The 16,727-nt window shown below is 36.7% G+C and overlaps 3 protein-coding genes across 3 annotated transcripts; 1 reads left to right on the forward strand and 2 right to left on the reverse strand.

Moving 5' to 3' along the window:
• Window positions 1-968: 968 nt before the first annotated feature.
• On the reverse strand, window positions 969-6,711 carry LOC141426238 (angio-associated migratory cell protein-like). The gene is given in 5 exon segments (XM_074085088.1): window positions 969-1,289; window positions 2,051-2,170; window positions 3,099-3,273; window positions 5,771-6,402; window positions 6,527-6,711. Coding segments are annotated over 4 exon segments (1,230 nt in total). The 5' UTR covers window positions 6,389-6,402; window positions 6,527-6,711; the 3' UTR covers window positions 969-972.
• A 918-nt stretch (window positions 6,712-7,629) lies between these two features.
• mRpL10 (mitochondrial ribosomal protein L10) lies at window positions 7,630-9,118 on the forward strand. The gene is made up of 3 exons (XM_074085851.1): window positions 7,630-7,810; window positions 7,898-8,404; window positions 8,805-9,118. The coding sequence occupies exons 1-3, from the start codon at window positions 7,792-7,794 to the stop codon at window positions 9,035-9,037; spliced, it is 759 nt and encodes a 252-aa protein (XP_073941952.1). The 5' UTR covers window positions 7,630-7,791; the 3' UTR covers window positions 9,038-9,118.
• Window positions 9,119-11,110: 1,992 nt separating this feature from the next.
• LOC141426721 (uncharacterized) lies at window positions 11,111-16,376 on the reverse strand. Its single transcript, XM_074085850.1, has 4 exons — window positions 15,748-16,376; window positions 15,017-15,277; window positions 14,635-14,794; window positions 11,111-13,839 (listed from the first exon to the last, which is right to left on the reverse strand). The coding sequence occupies exons 2-4, from the start codon at window positions 15,127-15,129 to the stop codon at window positions 13,276-13,278; spliced, it is 837 nt and encodes a 278-aa protein (XP_073941951.1). The 5' UTR covers window positions 15,130-15,277; window positions 15,748-16,376; the 3' UTR covers window positions 11,111-13,275.
• Window positions 16,377-16,727: the final 351 nt, after the last annotated feature.

A 16,727-nucleotide genomic window follows, 5' to 3' on the forward strand; every position in this document is an offset into this window, starting at 1 on the left:
TTAGCGTAGTTTTCACCGATAACTGGTCATCTTTATCCGATAAGTGATAACGTGGCATGGGTTCTTTATAGTTTAATAGGTAGGTACTCAGCCTCCTTTAAGATCAACAATACTACCTATTGTAGTACCTACATCTTAAAACAGGATATGAACGATTCATTTGAGAGCACGGAGGTCAATGACAGTACTTACCAATAGTACAACAAGCACTTTGGTATTTTTAGGGTTCCGTACCCGAAGACTAAGCTGTCTATTTGTCTGTCTGTCACAGGGCCGTATCCCAAGAACATAAATACAACTTTTTTTTTATAATGACTGTGGCTACTGTATGCTTACCTACATAGTTTTGGCAAACGTAACAAAATAATTAATGAACTACTTATCTAAATTTTTACGAAAGGTACATAATATACCGCGTTCTAAGCGTAAGTATACCATTACTTTAGAGAACCGTGCTGTTTTCTAGATTTTTTAAATGCCACCTTATAGAATGCAGTAGGTTAGGTTAGGTTAGTTTAATATCAACTCTGAAGAAAATACTATTTCAGAAATAAATTACAAATGGCAAATGAAAATTATGGAAAACGATTTATGTCATATGAAATTCGGGCAAACGATAGAGAACCAGTTTTAAGAAGCATATGAAACGATTAGGGTCAGGATGAAAATAATCGATGATTGCAAAATTCATACCGTCTACAGTGCACCCAATCGTCAAGGAATAGTAATATTACAAGACATAGGTAGATTAATATAATAACTAAATATTAGTGAAAAGATACTAAGCAGAAAGTGGACTTTTGAGAAGCAATACGGAAGGGACAATGATAAAGATAAAATTATTACAATAAAGTTCACTATGTCTAATATAAACAGAAGATGAATAAATAATACATTTTGTAGATAGCTTAACAATAGCGGCCATTGAATGAAGTTAGTGATAATACTGGTAAAAACAAAAACAAAAAACTATTATACTCTATCTTTATTTAATTCATATTTAAATATCCTTGCGGTGCCATCGTCTGACGTGGTTAGAATAATGTTTTCAGTTGCGTTATAGCACAAGTCGAGTACTTCCGATCTGTGACCAGTTAATGTAAGGCACTTGTCTCCGGACCGACCCTCGTACACGCGGATTGAGCCATCCAGGCATCCTGTCACTAGATGGCCCTTCACCCATATCATCTTGGTGACCCCTATGATTGATTCATCATCAGCCTTGGTGCATTGATGGCGGAGCATTTGTCTGCCTATGTCCCATATGCCAACTTCGCCTTTTAATGACCCTGAAAACAAAATAACGGATCTTAATAGGATTGAGGACTTAGTACATTTTTTGGTGGATTGTGTACTAACTAAGGATAGCCGTAAGAGGTATTTGACTGATTGTGAGCCATAGGCCATATTGTCTAACGTGCAGGCACTCGCGGCCGCTTTCACCATCTCTTTCCAATCTCATTCTATACCGTGTGACAGAAAGAGCTGGTGAAAACTATTGTGATTCCGAGTTCGATAATCCGAGTACAAAATGAGGCCTCTGTTCAATGACACAGTGAATATTATTTTGCGTTGTCCGTTTGTTGTTTGTTATAAAGGTTCATCAAGCACTCGTTTCACACCATTAATCACATCTAATAAGTAGGACACCAAAAGCCTATAATCTCGAAGATTGATATCCTTTATTTGATGGAACAATAGCGTAGATAATGACTGAAATTGGGCCCGGCGCTTCACCGGCCGCTTCCGATGCGAGCTCGCTTCACTCGCGCGTTGTAGTCGCAATTGTACCTAATTTCCCTAAGCTTAAAAACGTGTGACAGTAAAAGTGCCCAGTAGTAACCAAGAACGCAATTACTTTACTATGTGCGCACCATAATAATTATTGCCAAATACGTTACACCATGTTACGTCTGATCAACTTTTGGACATATCATAAAATGGCGGCGTTTTATGTGCCTGGTTTTCATGATCTGGTGGATTTTATGATGGGGATTCGAGGTCAGAGCAACAGCTTATCTTTAGTATAATTCAAGTTCTTGGGGTTTACCTAAGGCAAAGTATCCTAACTGTGGGTCCTCTGGAAAGGCAACAGTTTCTAAATCATCGTCTGCTTGTAGTTGACCTACGATTTTTCCGCTTGCTAATGATGTAGACAAAACCACTTTTCCTGAAAAAATCACAACAATATTAACATCACTAACAAAATAATATTTTTTTATAACCATGTGCGGAATATGGATGCATATTCTTGTATATACTTATTATAAATATTATTCGATGAAATTTGTTATGTAGGGGTTTATGGGGATGACCAATTGATCTAGTTCTCTGGAAAAACGTTTAATAACGAGTTTTAGCCCGAGCAAAGCTCTGTCGCCCAGGTACTGTTTCTTTTCTAACTAATGGTGGGGCTTGTTTTACGGAGGTGTAAATGTGATTCTGAGTTGGCTGATTTCAGAAGAAGCGATGCTGATTTACAGGTTCATTAGACAGGCCTTTGCATCTAGAGACATGGTTTTAGTACAGTCGCCATCAGATATTTAGAAGTGGCCAGTGGTCAAAAATATTGACACATGTACTCTATTACTAAGGTATTAGAGTTCATTTATTGATATTTTTGACCACCTTGGCGGCTCCGAAATATCTGATGGCGACTGTACAGTCGGTGCCCTAACATAAGTATGCACTTTTCTATGCAACTAGTATGAAAAGTGGATAACATAAGTCAGGGAACCAACCATACAAGGGGAGAGTGTATGATCTGTGTAGTGTTTATATCTGAGGCTCCTCATGACGCTGACATAGTCACATTTGGTGTACTAAAGCCTTGTTAAAAGTTAAAATATAGTTAAAAAAATATATATTCTAACTAATGTTATAAGTAATGTTTTGTTAATTTTCTTTTGTACAATAAAGAGTTTACATACATACATACATAAGTCAAAAAGTGAGTGTTTCTATGCAGCATTAATAAAATCCATGATGTAACGTTTGGGAATTTTGGCAAAAATCCTGAAATTTCTATTCAACGGCTACACTTTGTTAATGGTTTATGTGCGCGAAGCAGCAGGAAAGGGTAGTAAAAATTAAATTACCATCACTAGAAATAGAAACCAATAGATTGTTTTCAGGGTGAGTATCCACAGCAGCCACCCTCATATTGTGTACACTGCATTAACTTGGTTAACTAACTGCACTGGACTTCAGATCCCACACCTTCACAACTCCATCTTCATATCCTGCTACCAAACGTACACCATCTTTGAACATCTGAAAAATAAGTTTACACATCCTATTAATATTATTAGTAGTTGTTTGCAAAATTTAGTATGGACGTAATTAGAAAATGTTTCAAAATTGATAGGTTTCCATGGATCATGATAAATGAATTTTCACAGACAATTGCAGGCTCCTACTATTATAAATGTGAAAGTTTGTAAGTGTATGTATGCATGTGTGTATTACTCCTTCATGCTAAAATGGTTGGAAATATTTGGATACAATTTGGTATGCAAATAGTTGGACCTTTGAAGAAACAAGAAGAAAGAAAAAATTTTTCGTGACATTTAAAAGACAGCAACAATAATTAAAAATAAAAAATAAAATTGTTACTATGCATGTCACGAAATGGTCCCAAATCAGCAATCTGCCGGTCTTGCGAACGGCGCTGGTCTTCCTTTGGGACCATCTGGTCATTATCATTGAAAAAGTACAGCTAAGTGAGACCGATACAATTTTTAGTTTAAAAATATAAAAATATTTTCCTATTTAAATAAATAAAAAGAAATTACTAACATTACAAAAGGTGTTGCCAGTATATTAAAAAAGAAATAGGCATGGCTAGTCTCCTTACCCTTCTCACTCCTAACAAAAGCAAAAGAAAAAAGAGAATAGACCAAACAAAACAACAAGGCGATTGATTCGCCAACCAAATTGCGATTTCTAAAAGTTATTCGACTAAGAAAAGATACAAAGTTGATATACATCATATTCTTCGGTATCCCAAAAGTTAAAGAAATGTGAATAAAAGTATCAGTACAGTTGCCATGAAACAATTTTGTGTCCAAATAATAGGCCGTGCAACATGTTGATCAACATTATATAGCCTAAAAAAACCAACAGTGTTAAACAGCTGAGAAAACAGACAGGTATGCAGTATTATTATTAATTTTGTCCTCCAATTTTCTATCCTATATGTTTAATTTATTAAATTTTAATTTTACAGGTTTGTTAATGGTTTATGTGCGCGAAGCAGCAGGTAAAGGGTAGTAAAAAATTAAATTCATCACTAGAAATAGAAACCAATAGCAAAGTAATGGGCCAGCAGCCACAAAGGTTACACTCTTTGTTGTATACTGCATAACTTCACATAAACTAACTGCAACTGGTCTTCATGTGCTACAAGTTTCTTGTTTCATCTGATGTTCTGCATATTGTTTTATTAAGTTTGTTTTAACAGCTACCACAACTTCCCAGATCCTATTGCATTGGGATGTTGTTTCCAAAACCTAGTTGGACATATTAAAAATTTTCAAAGGCAGAGAGGCTCTGCTGCAAAATTGCACACTACAATTGCAGCTCCGCGTGTTTATACTGAGACAGGAAATGGTTGTAAAGAATTGTTGAATTTTGCTTCAAACTAAAAGGTTGGAAGGCAAGGATACACTTTCGCCTGATAGTTCATTGGAATAACACATAGGCTACTTTTTATCCTGTCTACAGATGTGAAATTTGGTGTGGGTATATTTTATCCTCCTGAGTCCTCGCATACTTTATAAAGGACCAATTTACACTAAGAATAACGGCCGAATGTACGTTATAAAGTACAAACTGTCCATTGAATAAAGAATTTTAAATTTTTTGAAATAAAGTAGAACTCGCTTGAGACGATTCTGAGACCGCACACTGAACCTACCGAACAATGGCTAAACTGATAGTGTCTTTTCCAACCTCAACATAGGAGGAATCATTGATAGTATCGATGGAGCTATACTTTCAAGAATTTAATTGAATTGACGATTCTGAGAGGACCAAGCAAAAAAAACGTCTTAAACAAAAATTGTATTAAACATGAAAAAAAAATAATATTGTGTCATGTAATTGTTTATTTAGAATGGAAGACTTGATGATAATGCTTTTCTTTTAATTTTTGATATCATTGAACTAACAAATGAAGATAAGAATTTAATAACTCACAAATTTGAATTGAAACTTAAAACATATCAAAACACGGCAGCAGTGATAATGAGCAAATGAAGTCTACGAATAAGTGTAATCACTTAGACAGGGCTACAAACTTATCTGGATAGGTGCATGTGTCGCCAGGACCGCGTCCTTCTGCGTAATATTAGTATGCCATGGTCAGTTCCAATTTTTTTCACCCGCATACATTAGTTGGTAACATTGTATGACGATGCAATGTGGGTAATATTATAATAAAAATATAACTTTAGATGACGTATTAAGCGGGACGCGAGACATTAACCATGAAAAAATGTATGAAAACAAGCCTAAAATTGCAGGGACCGGCGTAAAATGGCGTATTATGCGGGAGATCGTATTAAGCGGGTTCTACTGTAATATCCAAAAAAACAAAGCAGGTCAACCACGTCTAGGTCTTACACTCTAAATTTGTTAAAAAATGTCTAGACTCAGGAGGTTATGCAACATTGATAAAGACCAAATAGCTCCAGTGGTTTAGGCTGTTTTGGTTATCAAAATCATTCAATCAGTAATGTTACTCTTATAACCATAAGATTGAACTTACCTTAGCACACTCAACTTTAGTGTTATGACCTTGCAATAATTTGGTTTCACCTGAGGGTATTTTAAGCACATAAATATCTCCCGATATAGCTCCGCATATGAGTACCCTGGCACCGAAATGCCACAAGCCAAATGTCAATTCTTCTGCTTCATACTCAAATACAGCAGCCCATGGTTCTTGCTGATTGTCCTCTAAATTACATTTCCACACTTTGATCAGCCCAGACATGTCAGCTGTAGCAAGATAAACACCATCAAAACTGAATCCAGCAAAAATAACAGAGTCCTTATGTCCTGTACATTCCATGACCACTTGGCCTGTTTGTACTGACCATACAAATGCTTTGTCATCTTCTCCACCTGTTGCAGCCAATTTTCCACTAGGGTGGACGTCACTGCAAAATACCGACCCAACATGTTTAGAGAAAACAAGGGCTGCTAGATCTTCTGGTGGTTCCATGTCTACATCTTCTTCCGGCTCATTCAGTGCTCTTTCTAGGTCTTCAAGTTGCACTTCTTCCATCTCGTCTAAATATAACACGCCCTCTTCGTCCTCCATGCCCGCGATTTCGTCACCGTCAATTGACGACGGTGGAGTATTATCTTGCGTACCTCTCATTGTGGCCTCTGGAACTACAGATAAATTACTTTAAAGAGTGGCTATTGAATGGCTAGATCTAAAATAGCTGATGTGAATTTCTTGCCACACATGGCGAAATATTAATGTTATCAATAATTAAAAACTTGCCAGACTAACCTCACTATATCTGACTTAAATTTAGTAGACACTGATAAAAATAAATAATTATAATAAGAAGGCTTTGATTTGAAACTAAAAGGCGCTTAATTTATAATTTCACGAAGTTTCAAACCAAATTTATTCACGTGTACTCTGAGCGTGTACTTTTGTGTGAGCCCCGACACAATGCATGCTGTCTGTCACTGTCATTGTCATGTCATGTCAATTCTGCCAAATGTCACTTTTTTTTTTAATTCAAATAGCTTACCATGTCAAAAACTCTATTTCGACTGAATTTTATTTATTCTTCGTTGCTGTGGTACAGTCACCATCAACAGCACCAATATCTGACACAACAAGCGTGCAGAAATATCTGATACGACTCTTTTTTTAGAGCCGGAACGACGTGTCAGATATTTTTGCATGCTTCGCTGTGGCAGATATTAATGCTGGTGACTGTACAGAAATACAATACAATACATTAAATAGATTTGAGAGGGTCAAGGAGGCACATTAAAGCATTTGGCTGCAAGGACGGAACAGGGATTCTGAGAAGAAGATTCTGCCATTTCCAGCGACAGTCACACGAATTCAGGACATCCTCAAACACACCGATTTAACATGACAAGACAAGACAACAAACAAAACTCCAGTTACGTACATTTGAAACCGTTTATTTCAATAAACTGTTATTATATTTTTACTTATTGTGATACTTATATTAACATGTTTGGTTTTATCTTAGGAAAAATAGGCATTTAATATTAAATACATTTAATTTAAATAACTAAACACTAATTTTGCATAACTAACCTAACCTAAAAACAGCCGAAAATGTAATCAATTTATAGTAACAAATTCACTACTGCAATATTAAGAGTAAAATTTGTTAAGTACAGTTCTTTTTCATACAATTTTTTCACCTTTTTTTTATACCATTCCGTGTTCCTGTAATTTTTATGGATTAACTTGATTTCTGTATTCTCTGTTGAAAAGGTAGGATTTTCCGTAAATTTAAGAAAAAAATAAATACTGGCAATATGTGCATCGAAAATGTAATTCGAGGTATTATAAAAAAAGCTTTAAAAAAATTTACATCGGTGGAATGACATCAATGACAGCTGTCACAGGATTGGGTTGGGTTTGGTTGGGTACCATACCTAAATTTTATTTCTCTGATAGGTTATGTATGTTACTGATAAATTAATTACCTACTTTAGTGCAATGAAAAACATTTAATTTAGTATTCGAAATATTTTCTAATAATAAATAATATTTCAAGAATGGCATCAGTGAACAGAGGTGAAACTATTTAATGCGCTGATCTATATAAAGATCGTTCATTATATTTAAATAATCTCTTAAATGCGCTAATTGTGTTGTTTACAGGGTTTCTGCAAGTCAAAACTCCCTTTATATTAGCGAGACGATTTCGAGGAAAGATTAATATTCAGAAACCGAAGAAGCCACATTTTGAGAGGCAGCTATTAATTGACCTAGCAAAACCATGGTACGCCCCTCCAAAGAGTTCCCTGCCCGATGTTATGTTGTGCGATCGGGGGGAGAAAAGGAAAAATGTGGAAATCGACAATCCATTTGAACGAATTTTAGCTCAAGAATGCTTGAATTGGTTTAATACCTCAAAGATGGTTGTATTCTTACACACCAATTCTATATCAATGGAAGATAAAATGCCAATATTTGCCACTTTAAAAAAGAATAACATGCATTTGAGGACTTATGGCAAGAAAATTGTTTCTATGGCTACTAAAGGAACCCGCTATGAGGCAGTCAACCATTTGTTTACTTCTCATCAACAAGTTATATTTGGACAGCCTGAAAATGCCGCTAAAATGTTTAAAATCATGAAAAAAACTCCACAACTGGTGATCATGGGTTTGTAAAATCAGTTAAATTTTAGTTAAGAAAAAAATATACAGATCAAGGACACAGATCAGGAATAGTGAGATTTATTTCAAACTAGCTTTTTTCTGCAACTTCATCCAAGTAAAATTTTCCAACATGAAAACTATCCTAAGTCCCTCTCAGGGTTTCAGCCTATGAGGATAAGTACCAAATTTCATCATGATCGGTTCACCGTTTTATCATCTTAAGTGCACCTGTGTGACTATGCCTTAATTAATTGAACAACTACAAATATTCAACAAAAATATGGCTATTTGCATAGCTTGACTGCACTTCTTTGTGGAAGAGCAAATAAGATTATCCATTTTATTTTAGACCAGAGTTACTTTCACATTTATAATATTAGTAAGGATTTTTATTTTTGTTGCAGCTGGAATAATTCAAGATAGATTAATGTCAAAAAATGAACTGTTGGAATTCAGCAAGCTGCCTAACTTGGAGGTAGCAAGAAGTCAGCTGTGTTCCGTCCTCCAGAGTGCTGGGTCATGCCTTGTGGGACAGCTCAATCAAAGCCAGAAAATTCTGGTCTCTCACTTGGAAACACATCTTGATCTCCATAAGAGTCCAGACACACCAAAAGAAGTTAAAGAAAGTAATGAATAGTCCTGTAGTTAATAATTTTAATATTAGAAGTGTAAAAAAAACACTGTAGAATTAATGAAATAAATTTATCCGTTATTTGTATTGTATTGTATTTCTTCATTAATCACGTTAACACTTAGTTGTGTCTCATGTGTTATTTGTTTAGATGTAACATTTAAATAAACTAACTACACTAGAGCAATAGGTATAAACAGTCAGTGTCAAGTAAAGGATGTTACAAAAATATATGCAATACAGATAAGGGGTTAAATGATCAACAGGCCTCTCAGAATTTAATTAGTACTATAGTACTTAAATTAAATTTTATTTTAGGATAATGAGCACCCTGACTGCTCCCTTATATTTGATGTTGACTGTATTCTGCATGTTTGAACCATTCAATTTGTCAGGTTATCTTATCACTAAAACATTGTATGTGAAATTGTTTCACACTGACATAAACCTTGAACCTGAAGGGTAACTTTGGCCATTGGGTTTACTTGGTCCAGTATTATCACATTGAAATTACTTCACATTGCCATATGGTGGGTTTTAGTGGCTGTCCAAGGTCAAAGTAACTCGACCTTACAGTAAGTACTATGATATTTTGTATAAAAAATGTAAATAACTAAAACGAGTAAACTAAAGCAGAATCCTAGTGTCTTTGGCCGTTAAGGCGACTCGACAAAAAAAACCGCCCAAGATAGGGTTCCGTAGCCATTACGAAACAAGTAATGTTTTTCTAAGGATTTTGTATTTTGTACGAAATCTTCCAAGTTTAGATATATTTTTATACTTTAGGCTACTATTTACTTTTAAACTACTAATAATTCTCAAGCAAACTTGGCCGTTATAGTTTTACTTGTAAATTTGATATACTTACTACCATCCTGATTTTTTTCAATTCAACACAACAAAATCACCCCCACTTTATATCTACAGCAGGTACCCTAAAAAAATTTTTCCCCTTTTGTCTACGTAGTTGCTACATATGTCCGCGCAAAATTACAGCTTACTAGCATTAATAGCCTCTGAACAAAGCCGCAGACGGACAGACAGACATGGCAAAACTATAAGGGTTCCGTTTTTGCCATTTTGGCTACGGAACCCTAAAACTAATAAGTACCATGCCGTGAAACTTACGTAAGTACCTATCCCTCTACGCCAGCCGATAACGGTGGTGTTTTTTTTATCGAACAGTTGGTAAACGAGCAGTCGGTTCACCTGATGGTTAGTGATCACCGCCGCCCATGGACACCTACAGCATTATTAGGACTGCGGGTGCGTTGCCGGCCTTGCAATAGGCGATACACTCGCCTTTTGAAGGTACCCAAATCAAAGCTAGATGGACAAACCCCAGCAGCAACAGCAGCGAGCGAGCGAGTTGGGACTGTTAAATTCGATTTCGCAAGTTAATTAACGATTTAACATTAACGCAATCGTTAATGTTTTGCTATTTATGGCTATTAGTAATATTAAACATTACTAATTAAATTTCTGTAACTGCCGGCAACTAACAAAATTTTGTCAGTAGGTAAAGGTCTACGGGAACACTCGGGCTTAAGATAGCTCTGCAGCTATGAAAATTTGGGAACGGAGCTACGTACGAGTAAACATTTTATGGTTTCGTTTTAGCCAATAATGTTTATTCTTTTATATGGACTTATTATATTATAAATGCGATACCTAATGGGATCATTGATCGGATGGGAAACGATCAAAACACAATTTTTTTCGCATTTAAGTTATAAGTATTTCGAAAAGGTGAAAATTAGAATTGTGATATTGTTTTTATTCCATAGTATTGTGACAGGTAGGTAGCCCTCTGGCACCTATGATTTAGGTCGTAGGTTCGTACTCTGGGTTTGCACTTTCACTTTCAAGTTTTCGTTATTTGCAGTATTCTGTTAAGAGCGCTTGCGCGTGAATTTCGTACTTATCAAAACTTAATCTACAATCAACAACACGCACTTTAAAAGGGGGGTAACTAGGCGTGAGATGCAAAATCGCTTTGCGAGAGGAAGGAGTCTATAAAAGAGAAGTAGAATGCGTAATGAGGTGGAGATGGAATAGAAATTAATAAAAAACACTAAATGATAAACAGCTTAAATTTACTTAATAAAAATAAGTGGAACTTTTAAACGCAATCTTTGGCAGGTGTTACATTACGAGTACGACTTAACTTCTAGTCTAAGAGAGATCAATTAAACAACAAAAAATCCTATCTAAGTAAGTACCTACTTAAATATGTATGCATTTAAGGCAAAATTTTCTTGACCTACAGAATTACCTATATCTAAACCTATCTACACTGATCAGAGTATAGTTTAAACTCATATTTTGCTCGTGAGTATAGGAAACTATATATAATATAACAGATATCATGATTCCTATTATTATAAAAATATTTGAGCAAAACTTATTTAGAATGGCAGCAGGGTAATTATTACCACTCATATTTACAATAGCACCTGATGACCTGAGAGAGAAGGGTCCTCACTCACCTAAATAATTTAACGTCGAGGTTAATTGCGTAAACTTTATGTTATTTCTTAGTGTAATGTTTCGTATAACATATAATATAATATTAGGAAGGTATATTGTAACTTATGTAAAATAAAAGTTATAGATCAGCTAAGTGGTAGGAAGGTATCAATGTAATATATACTGAGCGGCACAAAATTTGGCCCGCTCTCCATAAAAAATTACTTATAACTCCATACATTTGAGGGCCAGATTTTTTGTCGCTCAGTATAATATACCTAATTTTAGATGATGTTTAGGTATAATTAATGTATAATAACAAGTGCGTCGCCAAGGGGGAGCAGGGAGGGGAAGCAGCTGCTCCCCCCCCCTAGAGATTCTAAAAAAGTTGCCAAACGTAAAGCAACCAAACCAAAGTTATTACAATTGCCGTAGATGTAAGGCTCGTACTAAATACAAGTGAAAAGCTTCATGTGCTCTTGACTTTACCGACAATTCATACTTTCTCATTCTCCATATCAACTTGCACCACCTTGCTAAAAAATAATTCGGACTTTAGTGAAACTTTGACTACTTAGGTACTCTTATATAATACAAGGTAGTCTTGAATTCACAGAGCACTTGTTCTTTTGGATATTTCTGCTAATATAAAAAATGTTTACCTATTAGTCCGTGAGCCCAGCCCCAAATTGCCTACGTAACATGACATCACGATAAGATGCATGGCACACGGTGGAGAAAGTTGTGCTGAATAAGAATCAAACGACTATCGCACCTTAAAATAGGTACGACCCGATTTTATTCAATTTGTCTGTCGACTAGTACATTATTACCCTCAGTTACCCTTAGATCATTACCAACTACACCAAACCAACCACGATGGATGAGTCGATAATCCCTGTTAATCGATCATAATTTGTTAAATCATTCATTTAACATGATAGGTACGATCACTTTTACCTTGCAGTTAAAAAAGCACTTTTAAAGGAATTCCGGCTAGATAAGGCTTGGCAGACTTGTTTATTATTATAGACACTAATATTACGAAACGTATGTAATAATTTTCGTCAATATCTCACTTGACGTAGGAAATCGTTTTTGGGGGTCATCTTTGCCACGGTCTGTCAGGCACTTTCGGCAATTTCAGAACTGACAGACTTACGAGTATGTTGTCCCTCTCTACGGATAAAGGGCTACATGATGCCACGTGTTTCGTAATGATGTCACATGACGTAAAATGACCTTAAAATTTTGACCGGAAGTGAACCATTTTCTCAAATTTCCGGCTAATTTTAGGTGCGATAGTCTTTTGATTCTCGCTCAGCACATTGCAACTTTTTCCACCGTGTGCCATGCATCTTATCGTGATGTCATGTTACGTAGGCTATTTTGGGGCTGGGCTCAGGGACTATAATGTTTATTTCACAAATAAAAAATCTCAATTTTTTCGTTAGGTAAACGCATCGCTAAATTGCATAAAAATATTTTTAAGTTACCTATATAATATTGAAACGATTAAAAAATTGGAATAGCCATTAAACCATTTTGATTCGAATTTAGTAAGATATACTTATTAACTTTTTTAAAAACGGGTTACCATGTTATAGTCATATTCGGAAGTTCAATTCCATCCACCGCATCCGAGGCCCACGTAGTTGTGACGATTGGACTGGGCCTCCTCCAGGTTTTTCTAACCATGATTTACCTGTAGGTACTCTAAGTTAGTATCAATATGGGTCTCTTGGGTATACTTAACTATTTGGTAGGTAGTTATTTTAAGGCGCGGTGAGACGATTAGAGGCACTGGCGAGAGCCGTGAGGGCCACCGCAGCCTCGACCTCGTCGCGGTCGTGCCGCGACACGGAGTTGAGCGCGACCCGCGGCGCCCGCGGCTCCTGGCGCCGTCGTTCGCCGTCCGCCCACCACGAGTAGTTCGTTTCACTTGGCTGAAACCTAGCAGCACTCTCCAACCACTTACTTAGAAGTAACGGACTAGTAATTTTTTTCGACTCGCTCAGACTGTCTTGCTGCACGTTGTACGAATTGTTATTGAAATACTCGCATTTTTCTTTCGACGAAGAAGAATTGGAGTCTTCTTGGTTATAGTTATTCGGTTCTGGGCTACCGTTGCGCTCAGTTTCGAAGTCTAGCGATTCGTAGTTGGAGCTGGTGGGCTCTGGTTCGCTCCAGATGCTGTCATTGGAGCTGATGCTGAATTGTTCCACGTTGCCCTGGGCGCGGTCATTGTACGTGCGGATGAGGTGACCCCACGTCTGCTGGATGCGGTCCGCGTTGACATTTTTCAGTTTACGCCGCCAGTTGGCGAACCAATTGCAGATCTGCGGAATTTTTGCGATATCAAATAAACGTGCCTAAGTTTCGTGGGTACTGTCGTGGTCAAAAATATCTTTACACTTTAGCAAAGAATAAGTACCTAATAGTACAAGTAGCTTTCGTACGTTGTCACTGTATGCCTTCTGACAATTTTATACAAAAGTTCACTCGAAATGACAGCGATAAGATACAATCGAGTTCATAAACTTGTGAGCAAAAATTTGATCAAAAATATCTGAACACGCTTCTACGCCGTTACCAATAAAGTCGTGTACTGATGTTATCGATCAAATTATTGCTTACAAGTTTATGAACTACTGTACATACCTAGTAACGTGTAAAGATAGATATAGCTTTGACTAGACTGTGCATAAAGAATAACAAAACACGGTCAAATCGCTCTGCGTTCGTTTTAATTAAGAATGATTTTGTAGTCCGATGTTTTCCATTAATTCTGGCGAATAAGTTTTTATACCTACAAATTATATTTTAACTGTTGACATATTACTTTGTCAATTTGAACCGATTTTTTTTTCAGCATCAATGAAAAAGAAAGTGCATGGTTTTCAGTAATAAGTAAGATTTTAAAGTAATGAACTACCTGAAGAATGGAAATAATACAAATCTTGTGGTTAACAAAGCAGTGACAAAAATAGTGCCTATTTAGGTATGTACCAATAGCAATTCTTGGCTCGCTGCCAATTAGGTTGGTGGCAGGCAAAAACATGATACATTACATAGTTTTTTAAACAGTTAGTATTTTAATTAGATAGATTAAAACTTAAAAACATGTGGTTTACCTGAATGTAGGTGAGTCCTGTTTCTTCAGCGAGATATTTCTTTTCTTCTCGGTTAGGATAGGGATTCTCTCTTCGCCGCACTAGCCAATCCTTTAAATACCGCTTTATTTCTGGCGTGAATAACCTTTTCTGAGGCCGCTGGCCTGCGCCTAGACTCCTTCTGTAACAGTAGAATAGAGAGTGTTCGATCATTATGAGCTTGCTTTATGGTGCAAATTTTCATATTGAAAAAACTAAGCTCATGGAAGAGTAAAGCACTAATCGTTTATCTAGATACAGGCTTTCTGCATAAAGGACGCTCGTGCGTTTCGCAATTCGAGGGTGACGCACAAAGAGATTATCCTCACAAACTGAAAGTATTGAGTCATGTTATTGTACTAACCGAGTGTATCGTCTGTTTCTCACCGGCCTCAAGGACTTGGAGCCGTCCTCCTTGACCGGGGATCCGTCCATAGTATCGGCGTTGGCTTCAGTCGACTTTTGAATGAGAGTCATCTGAATATTTAGTTGTGATTTAAGTTGGATGTAAGTTAAGTTCACAGACACAAGCGATGCAGTTGGTCTGCCCACGTGCGTAGGGCGCCGCAGCTTCGAGCACGACTCGTGTCTTGTCGCGCTACCGCCGCGGGGGATGCTTGCTGATCTATTAAAAAAATAAGGACATGATGACACAAATAGATTGTCTTTCAAACACAGCAAACACACAGTCTTATAACTCGGAATCGTCGAATAGTGCACTACGGGCAGTCAATGCGTTGATGTAACAAACATGACGGTCACATTCCATAGTTCACTTTTAGATGTTATTAGCTCCAAATATTTTACTATTGTGTAAATAGGTAACTTGATACCGAGCAACGCAAACAGATTTATCTGCCTTTCGGTAAAAATGACGGTGGGTGATTTTAAGTTCAGTAATCGCAAATAAGAACAAAAAACATAACTATTACGTGTGCTGCGCTAGGGTCATTGTTCTTGTTTTTAAATGTGAGATAAAATCAGTGTGTTAAAGTGGAAGTTAATACGGACTTGACGTCGGCGGATCATAGTCGTGTTGAGGATTTTTTTAGTGGTGATGTTTTATAATATTTGTGGGAATAAAAAGGTACGTACCTGGCCGCGGGAAAGCTCGTCGAGTGTGTGAAAATGGCGTCGGATAAGCGCGGGCGACGGCAGCGCCCCGCGCGCGGGCGCACGCCGCGCTGCAAATCGTGTTATTTCAGGATGTCTCCCGCGAAGTCTTCAAAACATGTTCTTGATAGATAAGTCAAAAGTTACATTTATTTCTACTTGTTACCAACTACTACTAATACTTAACAAGTTTAACAACCTTGACATTGTCTCATTTTTTACTACAAGTAAGTAGTTAAAAGCAAATGCCATTTTTTTATACACCGATCTTTTTTTGCGTTAGTCATACCTACAACTGCGTGTTGTTACGTTTTGCGTCGTTTTTCTGTGTCGATTCATGCAGCTGTTAACCTAGAAACAATCTTTAATAATGAGGTAATTATTGAGATGCTGAGCCGAAATACTGAATTCAGGTAATTTTGTATAAAGGTCTTGCGTGGCGTGATTGAACCGCTTGGCATTCAATTATGAAGATACTTCGTAACACAGTTAATTTGTCGCCGCTCTCTCTTTATTCATTAAAGATTAAAATTAACCGATTATGTCAAGGTGATTAAGAGGTGATTAAGTACACTAATTACGATTCTTATAATATTATATCTCTCTAAAATGAAGGTACCTATCTCGTCATAGGTACACCTACCTAAATGTACTTGTAAATCAAATTAATGAAGTCATCGCTTGACTTGAAAACATTAGCTGGATAAAAAAAACAAGTGTCTTTCTGAATATTTTTGTGGTATATCTGGGTTACAAACTAGCAACAGGGGCACGTAATGGCAAATTAACAATACCACCATGGACACCCGCAACACACTGGTTTGCAGATGCGTTCCCAGTCTAGAGGGCTAATATAGCCTCATGTGCCTTTGTCTTCGGCTGTTTTACTTTCCTCGCTGGAACACAGCAGCGCAAGGACTGCTGCTTGGTAAGGTTTGCAAATAAAATGGTAATAGTGATCC

Source organism: Choristoneura fumiferana, chromosome 3, assembly GCF_025370935.1.
Source record: "Choristoneura fumiferana chromosome 3, NRCan_CFum_1, whole genome shotgun sequence".
Taxonomy (NCBI): Eukaryota; Metazoa; Arthropoda; class Insecta; order Lepidoptera; family Tortricidae; genus Choristoneura; species Choristoneura fumiferana.

What these genes read in the sequence shown, in the direction of transcription:
- mRpL10 (XM_074085851.1), top strand. An exon ending in TCCACAACTGGTGATCATGG is followed by an intron (nt 8,405 to 8,804) that starts GTTTGTAAAATC and finishes TTTTTGTTGCAG; the next exon opens with CTGGAATAATTCAAGATAGA.
- LOC141426721 (XM_074085850.1), bottom strand. Translation starts at nt 15,129, where the DNA reads ATGACTCTCATTCAAAAGTCGACTGAAGCCAACGCCGATACTATGGAC. An exon ending in AGAAACAGACGATACACTCG is followed by an intron (nt 14,795 to 15,016) that starts GTTAGTACAATA and finishes CTACTGTTACAG; the next exon opens with AAGGAGTCTAGGCGCAGGCC. An exon ending in CAGGACTCACCTACATTCAG is followed by an intron (nt 13,840 to 14,634) that starts GTAAACCACATG and finishes AAAATTCCGCAG; the next exon opens with ATCTGCAATTGGTTCGCCAA.